A 12,574-nucleotide genomic window follows, 5' to 3' on the forward strand; every position below is an offset into this window, starting at 1 on the left:
AGTTGCCGCACTTGGCTCCATGCTTGAAATGGGAAAGCTGGCCTTGGCTGAGGCTGTTGCTGTGGCAACGCTGGCTTCTTTGCTTGAAACGTAGTGTTGGTCTCTGCCAGGGTAGTCGCTGCTGCGATGTTGACTCCTGCTGTTAAAACTGCTGCTGCAGAGCCTGAGACTTGAGCACTGGCCCCTGAGCCGGCTGAATCGGCGGTGAGATCTCCTGTAAGTGAGATTTCGGCTGGCATGGAGGATGTTCGAACTCATGCGTGTGAAGTATGAATTCTCTAGATGATCTTGGAAATGAGGGTTCGATGAGCTTCCCTGATGATAGAGCGATCGGACCTGATGTAGCTCTTAAAAGCTTCCGATGTCCAGCGCCCTAGTGCTTGGATTTGAGAGTGCGAGAGGCCTTTTTTTGGCTGCTGTGGTTGCTGCGCCTATGCGGAAGGAGTGGCCGGAAAAGTGGTCTGCAGGGATACCGGATAGGAGCAGGACAGCTTTGAGGTGCTTTTGGAACCAAAAGCGTGTAGCTGGGCGGTTAGACTCGTCGACGAATAGAGGATCCGATGTGGTTGTGGTCTGGGATTTCCTGAAGTGGAGGTAGGCTAGGAGGGTCTGATAAGGTTGAATTGGTGAGTGGAGATTGAATATGTAAATGAAATGTCCTCTCCTGGTTTGGTCCGTCTTGCTCTGTTTAATGGAAAATGACATAGTCTCTGAATCGACTACTGACAGGTCGGATACCGTTGGATGGGTTAGGGGGTTGAAAATGGATGTTGTGGAAATTTCTGAACATCTTAGAAATCCAAAGAATGCTAGTATAAACATGGTGTCGAGTGTGCGATCGACGTGTTTGGAGTGGTATCCTTTACGAAGGGTGGAAATGCATCTGGTCAATATATCCAGGGTTATGGGTTGCCTTGCATCCTGGCGAGCAGGCTGGGTACGTTGAATGCCCTTGATAAGCATAGATGTTTGGGAGCTGGCTATGGCTGCGGAAGGAGAATTGAATATGAGTTTGTGGAAGAACTGGACTCCACTCATGTAGCCTTTAATTGAGCTGGCCTGGAGGTTTTTTGAAGAGTTTAGGAAGGAGATGAAGGAGGTGATGGTGATGACAGAAAAATCGGGAAAGGGAATGTTGAATGCCAGGTGAAAAGACTTGAAGCTTTTCCATGCAGTTAGATAAGATTGGAGGGTCCTGAGGGAGACGGCTTGGATGATGGAGTTTAGAGAGGCATCGATGAGGGTTTTTAGGGGGTGGTTAACTGGAATATCAGCTCCGAATAGGGAGGTACCGGTGTTGGCAAAGGATCTGCTTCGGGTGCCAGCAGCCTGAACTTCTGGAAGGCAAAACGAGAAAGGGCGTCAGCAATCTGATTTTTTGATCCGGGAATGTGTTTGGCAGTTAGAATGAATTGGTCACAGGCTGAGATCCAGATGAGGCGTCTGAGGAACGGCGTTATGGCGGGGGAGTGGGAGCGGCCTTTGTTAATACAATGAACAGTTGCCTCGTTGTCACAGTGCACGATTATGCTGGAAGCTGACCACTCTTTTCCCCATAGGGATGCTGCGACGACCAGTGGATATAGCTCAAAGAGAGCTGAGGATGCTAAAGCATAAGGGATCTCTAAAACCTGGGGGGGCCAGGTGGACGCGAACCAACGGCCTTGGTAAAAGCCTCCGAAACCGACGGAAGGGGCGGCGTCTGTGAATAGGCGAATATCGACGGGGGAAGAGGCCATGTCACTGTAGAAAAATGACAAGCCGTTCCATTGTCTGAGGAATTTTATCCATAGGCTCAGCTCGTCGAGGCAGGAGCTGGATATGGATAACGAGTCCTCTAAAGCGTGTGCGGATGACGCGAGAGAGAGGAGGTGTGAAACGAACGGGCGACCTTGCGGGATTATTCTCATCGCGAAATTTAGATGGCCGAGAACAGACAGAAGCTCGCGTTTTGAGCAGCGGGGATTTGATAATAGGGAGGACGCGATCAAGATCGTTCTATCGATTTTCTCTTTCGGCAGAGAAGCCTGGAATTTAAGCGAGTCTAATTTAATTCCGAGAAATTCGATGGACGTGCTGGGACCTGAAGTTTTGTCTGGGGCGAGGGGAACGCCGAGATTTTTGAAAACCTGTTGGACTTTTGCTAGATGTGCAGCGGAAACGAGTCGGGAGACGAGATGATTAAAAAGTCATCCAGTAGGTGGATAAGGTAGGGAATTGCATAATTGTTAGAGAGAATCCAGCAAATTGCCTCCGACAACATGTCGAAAATTTTTGGGCTGCTTCTGCAGCCAAAGGTGAGACGGACAGAAAAGTAAAATTTATTGCGCCATCGAATGCCGAAAAGGTGCCAGAAGTCTGGGTGGATTGGCATGACTTTAAATGCTGATGTGATGTCGACTTTTGCTAGCCAAGCGCCACGACCGGCATGTTTTATTAAAGTGATGGCTTGATCGATGTTATGATAGTGCAGGGAAAATTCCTCGATCGGAATGAGGCTATTAATGCTAGGGAAGGTAGAGCCGTGTGGTGACGAGAGATCGAAAATGAGGCGCTTTTTTCCAGAGAATTTACGAGTCGCTATGCCAATGGGGCTGATCCGAAATGCAGGAAAAGGGGGAGCGTCGAAGGGGCCAATAATGAAATTAGCGTCGATCTCCTTTTTAATGAGGAAATCGACTGACTCTGGTTCGGCGAGCGCAGACTGGAGGTTGGGGCATATTAAGCTGTGTGACGGAAGACTGACGACGCCGGGGTTGAAACCGTTCGAGAGACCGGTCAGAAGATAGTCAGTGAATTGAAAGTCGGGGTGCAAGGACAATTCTGAAGACAAACAAGAAATGTTCACGGGAGTCGAAAGGTAATTTTTTTAGTTTTTTATTCTGCGTTTGAGACAATGGGCACACGATTCGTGCGTGTGCTCCGCTACAAAATGAGCACACATGCAGGAAGCGACAACGCTGCCTGACGCATCTTCCGGCGTTGAAATTCCTACAAGCCTCCAAATTGCCAGGTTGCCCTTGGGTTTGGTGAACTGGGCGGGTTGGCAGGCGCGGAACAGAGCAGGTAGACTGGGGAGGCGAAGCTGAGCGTGGGGGAAGAGAGGGAGTGACTAGGGGACAATCTAATGTGGTATGCGCAACTGAGCGACACACCGCGCATGTAATATTGCGGACGCCCAGAAAAACCCTGTTATGCAGCTCAGTGTCCAATGCTCCCCAGTAGGGGCACTGGTTCCACTGAGCTATACGAATTGCACATTTGGCGGAGAAAAGTCTGTGATACGTGTAAAAATGCGCGCCCCCATAGGAGAGAGCGAGCTCTGCCACGATAGCGAGATAATCGCCCAGCTCGCGTCTCCTATGAGGGAACGCAGTGCAGATCACGTCAGTGTAGCGGGAAAAAGCAACGATGAATTCGGGGAAAGAAAGCGTGCGGGTGTGGTTGGGTGACTGATTTTTAAGCGTGAGCGACAGATCGCCGTAAGTGATCTGTCGCTCGTTTGACGGAGGTGATAAAGGTGAGAGGAGTAAATAAAGATCTGTGTCCGCACCTGCCAAGATCTGTGACCTGATGTTGCCTGGGACGGGGGGTGGTTCCAACGCTGGTGCGTTGATTGGCACTGGCATTGCTGTCGCTGTGGCCAATGTGAAGCCTGATCTGCTCTGCGGGAGAGATAAAAGGGAGGGGATTGCAGCCGCCTGAGCGGCTAGCGGAGCCATGCTCGCGCTAGCGGCGGCTTCTAAGGGGGCGGTGAAATGGCTGATGACCGGCACCTGCATCGCTAGCTGAGGCAGCCTCGCGCTAGAGGTCGATGGGGGTGCCGTGGGCCAAGAGCCAGGGGCAGGGAATGGGTGGGATAGCACTGGAGCTCCGAGTGCTGGTGAGCCGACGTTTCTTGGGCGGCCCGCAGTGTTTACTGCTGGCGTGGTGTTGGCTGGAGGTTGGAGCTGGCCTACTGCGAGAGGGACTAGTTGCTGGAAAACTTCGACCGGACGGTTTGAGGCGTCCGGGAGATCCGTGGCGGTACCTGCGCTCGCGGAGGGCCTGCTGTGCCGGGTTGCCGGCGGACGGCCACGACGGGCCGCATTGGTGGATTGCCCGGGCCGGGAATAGGGGGAACCACGAGCCGTGCCCGGCTTGTCAGTGCTCCTTTGCGGAGCTGACTTTGGTGGGGCGGTGTCGGCCAGGGAAGAAGCGTAGAGGCAGTAAAGCTCCGCCTTGGTCATCCGCCTATGGAACTCGATGTCCGCGTTGGATAGAGCCAATCGTAGGCCCTGGACAGTCCATTTATGGATGGCGGGGATCGTGTTGTGCGTGGAGGTGTAAGAAGAAGCCGGTGAAGGCGGCGGACGTCTCTCTGGCACAAGTGATGGAGTGTCCCCTCTGATTTTGGCCTTGCGAGGTGCGGAACGTCGAAGCTGGCGGCCACGTGATGAAGCCGGGGAATCAGCAACCGAATCCGACCCTGAGCTGGAACAATGGGACGCGCTCGTTGGCGCTGAAGGATTGCGGTCTGTGGATGCGTCGTTAATGACGGGGGTCTCGGACATAGCGTCTAACGTAGGAGTTGGTGCTTAATCTTAGGAGAACGAGCAGGTAAGATGGTTTCCCTATTTATTAGCTAGCTCGCTAGGCTGATTGTGTATACGTTGTGATTGCTGATTACACACCAGCTGGCTGGTTATATGCTCCGGCTCCTCCCGAACTTTGTTAATTAAACGTCATTTAGCGCCAAATTCACTTCATTTTAACCCTTACCACTCAGCCCGCGCTGCTTCTCTCCCGCCAAAGACGAGCCGAATGAAGAGCAGCAAACACATGCTTAATTTTGTAACAGTAGTGTAGACACACAGTGCAGGTAAATGGACACACAACTGTCAACAAAATTCAGCAAATATTAAAGCATTTGTATCCGTCAATCTGTTTACTGTTTGCTATATGTCTCCAACCTTTCAAACAGATTTCTGATATTTTAATGACCGTAACGTTTTTATATAGGCTACATTTAGCATTAGCGTTATTGGTCAGTATGTAAACATTTGTGACCCTGTGGAACCCAGGCTGAAGTCACATAATCTAATTGATAATTAGACAACAAGCATCAATTAATTTCAAGCATTAATTTCACTAAGATTTGGGTATTATTCAGTGAATATTGTAAATGTAACCGGGGAGTACGAGAAATAAAGCACAACCCGGCAAACTATTAAATTATGGAGGTTTAATCTGACTGCTGTTTACATACAAGTTTTACAGCGGTCGATGGGAGAAAAAGGGTTTACAAGAAATAAAATGAAACCAACCAAAATGAAACAAAATACAATGAAACAAAATACAATGAAACAAAATACGGTAGTGGCCAAATGCTCGCTAGCACTCACCACGAGGTTCAATCGCCACGTGCACAACCGATCCACGTAATCCGTAATTACAACTATGCCTCAAACAACAGATCGCGACGACACGCATCACACCCAGACTGTTCCACGTTTTTCTCGCGGATCCCCGCATGCGCACACAGAGTCAGCGCACCTTATCACGTGAATAGGAGAGAAATCTCTTAAAGGGCCATACACAAATTTTACAACACAACAGAAAAATTGCATTTTTACCCCCAGGCCACACTCTCCCCTGCAGAAAGTCATTGTCCTCAATGACTTAATACATATTTTTAACCTCTTTTACAGCTTCTCTAAAGAACACAGTACCAAGGCTTGTTAATACCTGTGAAAATACTTCAGGGCTAAGCGAAACTGAATTACAAACAGACATTGGTTCCTTATACGGGTTTGAATGCACACCAGCATTAGGCCGGCTGGTTCTTCTGGGTGCAGGAACTGGTCTTCCAGACACAGGTATGTCTACCTTAGGAATAACCACACACTTAGACAGGTTACCTGACTCAGAAGCTTCCTCCACCCCCTCTGAAACAGGATAAGAGCCAACAACATAAGCCTCCTCAACTGGGCTGGCCATCTCCACATCCACACCCTCTGTCTCCTCGAGGTTTGGAACTGTCACCTCTTCTAAAACAACACAATCTGGATCAGAACCCTCAGCTTCAACCTGCTCAACCTGAGACTCAGGTTGTGGAGACGAAAAGCTGTTGTCTGTTACCACTGGTTCCACATCAGGCAATTCACAAGGACGCACATCAACTCTGTGAACTCTTTTACTGGGGCCCCCCTCAAGAGGCTCAACAGTGTACGTTGTACCCTGCACTTCTATGACCCGGTGTACCGTAGGAGCCCACGCATCCTGTATCTTGTTTCTGCCAACAGGTCTGTGACGCAAATACACCTTCTGGCCAACATCAACAGTAGGACAGTAAACCTTATCATTCAAGGAAGCAAGTCTCTCAAGAGCTTTTTGCTCTGCGAACTCTCTTGTTCGTTCATGAGCTTCCCTGAGTCTGTTCTGGTGAATTACTAACCAATCCTGTCGTCTATCCACAGTTTGTTCACGACCCAGAAGAGCATCTACAGGAAGACGTGGATCTACACCAAACAACAAGAAGTATGGCGAGTACCCTGTCGTCGCATGTGGGGTTACATTATATGCATAGACCAACTCAGGAAGGTACTCTGGCCAACGTCTCTTCTTTTCAGGGGGAAGAGTTCTCAACAACTCATGAAGCGTCCGGTTAAAGCGCTCACACTGAGCATTGCCTTGAGGCCGGTAAGGGTTAGTTCGCGTTTTCTTCACCCCATAAAATTTACACAACTCAGCTATCACCTCACTCTCAAAGTTCCTCCCCTGGTCTGAGTGTAACCTCTCTGGAATGCCATACTTCATGAACCACTCTCGGAGTAAAACCTTGGCTGTAGTGTCTGCCCTCTGGTCTTTGGTAGGAAAAGCCTGTGTAAACTTGGTAAACACATCAGTTACTACCAACACATTCTCACGACCATCAGAGGCCGGTTCAAGCAGTGTAAAATCTACAGCCACCACCTCTAAAGGCCTTGACGCTAGAAACGGTTTCATGGGAGGCCGAATCCTCGGCTGAGGCATCTTAGTCAAAATACACCGTTGACACCTTTTGATCCACCTCTCTACGTCCTCATACATGCCAACCCAGAAGCATCTCTGCCTCAACAGGTTAAGAGAGCGCTCAATACCCTGGTGTCCCATCTTGTCATGGACACTCTCCAGGATTCGTTCCTGCAAACAAACAGGTACAATCAGCTGCTGACACTCACCATGATGTAGATCATGTACAACCCTATAGAGCAACCCTTCGGACTCTGTAATACATTTCCTATGCTTCAAAAGGGACAGTACAGGCTTAGGCAGGCTGCGCCTTTCCTGATAAGTTGGCTTTCGGTTATTTTCCCAGAATTCTCTGAAACGACTGAGAAACGGGTCCTTCAGCTGAAACTCGCTCAACTCTGCTTTTGTATAGCCCGGGAGAGTGAACGTACCTCCACGAGTATCAGTCCCTTCTACTCTGACTCCACACTCTAAAGCACGAATCTGCCTCACTTTACAACACTGATCCCCAGCGGATAACAACGCTGAGTCCAAAAGTGTACCCTTATTTACCACATTGCAGATGGCAATACAGTCGTCATATTCTGCATCATCCGAGTTAACAGACTCCCCTGCAAATGGGTGTCTAGAGAGTGCATCGGCAGCAGCATTCTGCCGTCCGGGCCTGTACTTAACGTCAAAGTCAAAGACGGCTAACTGGGCCACCCACCGCTGCTCTATGGCACCCAGCTTCGCTGTCTTCAGATAACATAACGGATTGTTATCCGTGATGACTACAAACTTTGAGCCTAACAGATAACCACGGAACTTCTCGGAAACAGCCCATTTGAGAGCTAACAGTTCGAGCTTCATACTACTATAGTTCCGGTCATTCTTCTCTGCATGCCGCAGTCTCCTACTAGCATACGCGATAACTCTCGTACCATCGCCTTGTTGCTGACTCAAAACTGCTCCTAGACCTTCATTACTCGCATCAGTTTCCACAATAAACGGAAGGGTGAAATCGGCATAGCCCAATATTGGAGCGGATGTAAGCTTCTCCTTCATCAACTCAAAGGCTGACTGACACTCGGCAGACCACAGTGAACAAAACTCATGCTTCCTAACTGTACCCTGCTGTTTCAGGCAAAAGTTCACCAAGTCGTGAAGGGGACCTGCGATCCTGGAAAACCCCTCAATGAACTTTCTGTAGTAACTAGCGAAACCCAAAAATGATCTTAACTCCTTCACTGTACTAGGAGTTTTCCATTGGCTCACTGCCTCAACCTTTCTGGGATCCGTACCAATGCCTTGAGCAGAGATTTGATGACCCAAAAACCTGACTTCTTTCTGCAGGAAACTGCACTTCTCAAGCTTAACCTTAAGCCCGGTTTCCTTCAGCCTATGAAAAACTACCTCTAACCTCTGAAGATGGTCTTGAAAGCCAGAGGAGTAAATAAGAAGATCATCCAAGTAGACCAACATGATCTGAAAAATCAAATCTCCCATGGCAGTTTGCATAAGGCGCTGAAATGTGGCCGGCCCATTACATACCCCAAAAGGCATACGAGAGTACTCGAATATACCAAAAGGGGTAGTGAACGCAGTCTTTGGTTGGTCTTGCTCACGCACTGCTACTTGATGGTACCCGCTCGCCAAATCAATGGTCGAGAAAAACTTTGCACCTCGCAACGCATCAAAACTTTCATCTATCCGTGGTAAAGGAAAAGCGTCTCGTTTAGTCTTTGAATTCAATTTTCTGTAGTCAACACATAACCTAAGACTACCATCTGTCTTCCGGACGATTACTATGGGCGAGGCATACGCACTATTGCTCTCCTTTATCACCCCCTTCTTAAGAAGCTTGGTGATATGTTCTCTGACCTCACAATACTGTGTGGGTGGAAGGCGTCGATATGGCTGCGAAACCGGAACATCATCTACCAGATGGATCTCGTGCTGCACTTTATCAGAGAATCCAAGATCCTCGTCAGCCAATGCAAACACATCGACAAACCTAGAGAGCAAAGCTTTTAGCTCCGCTTGTTGCTCAGCAGTACCACCTAGATTCAGCTTGTCAAAGAAAGTCGGCATGCCATTCGCCAACGCCTGTCTCTCTTCTGTTTCGACAGTTACCTCCTCCACTCCAGCTGAAATTCTCTGAAACTTAACTTCACCACAAGCGTTTGGATTTACCTGAACAGGGCAAAACGTACCCAGCCGGGCACGAGGCTGCAACCACACATCTTCTGTGGAGAAATTAACAACTGTAACAGGCAACACGGGTTTTACGTTGGACACAAGGGACGGTACCAAAATCAAACCCTCAGGTAAAGAAGAATTTCCAGATTCTAACAGCCAACTGGAAGAACCCTCAGGTAAAGAAGAATTAATTCCTCGAATCATTACTGTGGAGACCGATAAAGCAGGTATATGCACAGTTTCTTTTCCAGCTACTCGTGCAACACTTCGTTTTTCAAGTCGACTGGCACTCTGCACCTGCTGAAAGACCTCTCTCCAGTCAGACCGTAGCTCTCCACCTAGAGTGGTATCAAATTCAGCATGAACCAACTGCCTACATCGGTCTATGATATTCATGCCAATGAGTGCAGGAACAGCAGATGAACTCTGTGCATCTCTGACTACTAAAAACCCACACTCCGACAGGGTTATACCCATCGTCTCAACTTGAAGCTCGAGATATCCAAGGTAAGGGATATCTAACCCATTTGCAGCGGTAATTTTTAGCCAACCGGATGTAGAAAGCAGTTCTTCGTCTTCACCTGCTAAATGCTCTTTGAAGAACTGTTCTGAAATCGTACTGACCTGACTTCCAGTATCAAGCAAACATGAAACATCTACTCCGCAAATCTTCAAGTCAACTACAGGACACCTCCCCACAGCATTTTGGAGTAAACGGTCACGATCAGAGTTAAATTGAGTCGAGCCAATAGTCCGCCCTCGCATCGCCTGGCTCACAGCGACCGAGGGTGCGCATTTCCCTGAGGCGTGGAGGATACAGAATCCTCCCTGACTGTCTGTTTGAGCTTTCTCACGCAGTTTTTGGCTATGTGCCCCACCTCATTACACTTGAAGCAGATGGGCTGGCCATCATCTGCAAATCTGGGCTGCATTTTAGCCTTGGGGCGACTCACCACTTCAGCATTAGTACAATGAAGCGTCAATTTCTGAATTGCTTGAGTTAGTTCACCTATGGCCTTCCCTTGCTCGGCTACTACCTTTAAGACTTCTTCAAGCGTGACAGAGCTTTTCTCAATAGCCTCACAGCGGGCTTCTGCAGACTCAGAGGTTACATGATGATGAAGAGCTGCTCTGCTAACACGCAATTTGGGGTCTTCGAGAGACCACATGATTGCTTCGTCTCGTACCTCAATCAAGGTTGCTTGGGGCTTATCCCTCACAAATTTACGAAGTTCCCTTCTAAGAGATGCATCTTTAACCCCCTCTACAAACTGATCTCTAATGGCAGAATTCACATTTGCAATGGCATCTGGGGACTGCTTCACGACTGAGTTCAAGATCTGTGACAAAGAGTGAGAGTACATACGCAGGTCTTCACCTTCTAATTGCTTACGAGTATAGAAACTCTGCAGTAGCTGTGCAAGACTACGCTTCTCCCCAAAAGCATCTCTGAGGTAACTAAAAAGATCCTCTGTTCCCTGAGGTTGAGCCCCCCTTCTTAACCTAACCTCCTCCAAAGCGGCACCCTTTAACAAAGAAAGAACGAAGTCTGCTTGATCTTCAGGAGTCTGGTTTCTAACAAGCAACACTCTTTCTACCTCTTCAATGAACTCATCCACATTTCTACCGTCTTTGCTGAATTCCCCACTAAAAGACTGAATGTGTCTTTCCCTCGGCACGTAGATATAGGACCTACTGGGCTCTCGATTTAGGCCCGCTATCGCTGCTACGGTTTCAGCATGTTTTCTACTCAATTCTTGGATTTGTTCATGAACATCATACTCATCAGGATTTACATTAGCAGAAGTACCCGGTAAGGCGGAATCTTCATTGCTAGACTGTGACATGTTGCTGAACACAATTACAAAAGTCCACAAATACAATGTCCTTTAGATTGTTTGTCCTTGTTCAGTTCAAAGGATATTCCATCAAGAAATGTCTGCAACACTGGATCCTCTTCATGCAGTACAGACGCAACAGGCCTCTAGCCGATAGCACACTCCTGAGCTCAGTCACAGACAAACGATATCCCTGCTCTCGTCCAGCGATCCACTCCCTTGGTCAGAAAACACCCAGCCGATGTCTTCACACTGGACACTCACAGCACAGGAAATTGCTCCCTCTGCGTCTATAAATATCTGCAACTCACCACCACCGTATTTTAACCAAAAAAAAATGTATAAAACGCCCAAGAGCTCCCAACAGTCAGATACCCCACTCCTGGTACCAAATGTAACCGGGGAGTACGAGAAATAAAGCACAACCCGGCAAACTATTAAATTATGGAGGTTTAATCTGACTGCTGTTTACATACAAGTTTTACAGCGGTCGATGGGAGAAAAAGGGTTTACAAGAAATAAAATGAAACCAACCAAAATGAAACAAAATACAATGAAACAAAATACAATGAAACAAAATACGGTAGTGGCCAAATGCTCGCTAGCACTCACCACGAGGTTCAATCGCCACGTGCACAACCGATCCACGTAATCCGTAATTACAACTATGCCTCAAACAACAGATCGCGACGACACGCATCACACCCAGACTGTTCCACGTTTTTCTCGCGGATCCCCGCATGCGCACACAGAGTCAGCGCACCTTATCACGTGAATAGGAGAGAAATCTCTTAAAGGGCCATACACAAATTTTACAACACAACAGAAAAATTGCATTTTTACCCCCAGGCCACATAGATATTGTTATTTTTCACAGACTATTCTGTAGGATGATTTTATGAAGCACATTTGCTGGGTTTTCACAAGCAGGTTCACATTTTGTGATAAACAACGTTTTAATTGGGAAATAATTGATGAATTAAAATCAGAATTTTAACCCGAGCTTTTGTTATATAAGAGGGGATCGTATTCACGTGAACATCATGTAAGTGTCGGAACTGAAAACGCCCTTGTTACTGAGGTTACATCTGTTATTGACACCAGCGCAGCGAACGCCAGCTTCTGGAATGCACCTATCTATGACGATATTGATACACCATGATATTGATACATTGAACACCGCCTCCATAGAAAAATATAAACTACTACTTCTCTAGCCCCGCCCACTGGTTCGCGCATGACAATTCTGAAGTGGTGCGGAACTTGATAGAGCAAGCAAGCAATAAACAAAGAAGTCACTAAGCTTTGTAAGAGATCGATTTATGTGCCCTGAGCACTATCGCAAGCATAGCCACGGGAAAACTAGCTGCGCAGTGGCAGCTTAACCACCAGAACAAAAACCATCACGCGATTAAACACAACTGCATGCTGCACGGCGACAGCACAGAAATCAACCCGTAACGTTAAACATTCTACCTGTAGACTAAGCCACAATCTCAAATAAAGAAATAACTGTCTTACATTACTGCTGACCTGTGGACTTTCTTTCTGGGTTGACGCTG

General features: G+C 47.9%; 1 protein-coding gene across 1 annotated transcript; it reads right to left on the reverse strand.

Annotated features, from left to right (window-relative positions):
• Positions 1-456: 456 nt before the first annotated feature.
• Positions 457-4,553, reverse strand: LOC130432026 (uncharacterized). The gene is given in 4 exon segments (XM_056761247.1): positions 457-2,161; positions 2,164-2,842; positions 2,996-3,085; positions 3,156-4,553. Coding segments are annotated over 4 exon segments (3,081 nt in total). The 3' UTR covers positions 457-1,247.
• Positions 4,554-12,574: the final 8,021 nt, after the last annotated feature.

Source organism: Triplophysa dalaica, chromosome 11 (assembly GCF_015846415.1).
Source record: "Triplophysa dalaica isolate WHDGS20190420 chromosome 11, ASM1584641v1, whole genome shotgun sequence".
NCBI classification, from domain to species: Eukaryota; Metazoa; Chordata; class Actinopteri; order Cypriniformes; family Nemacheilidae; genus Triplophysa; species Triplophysa dalaica.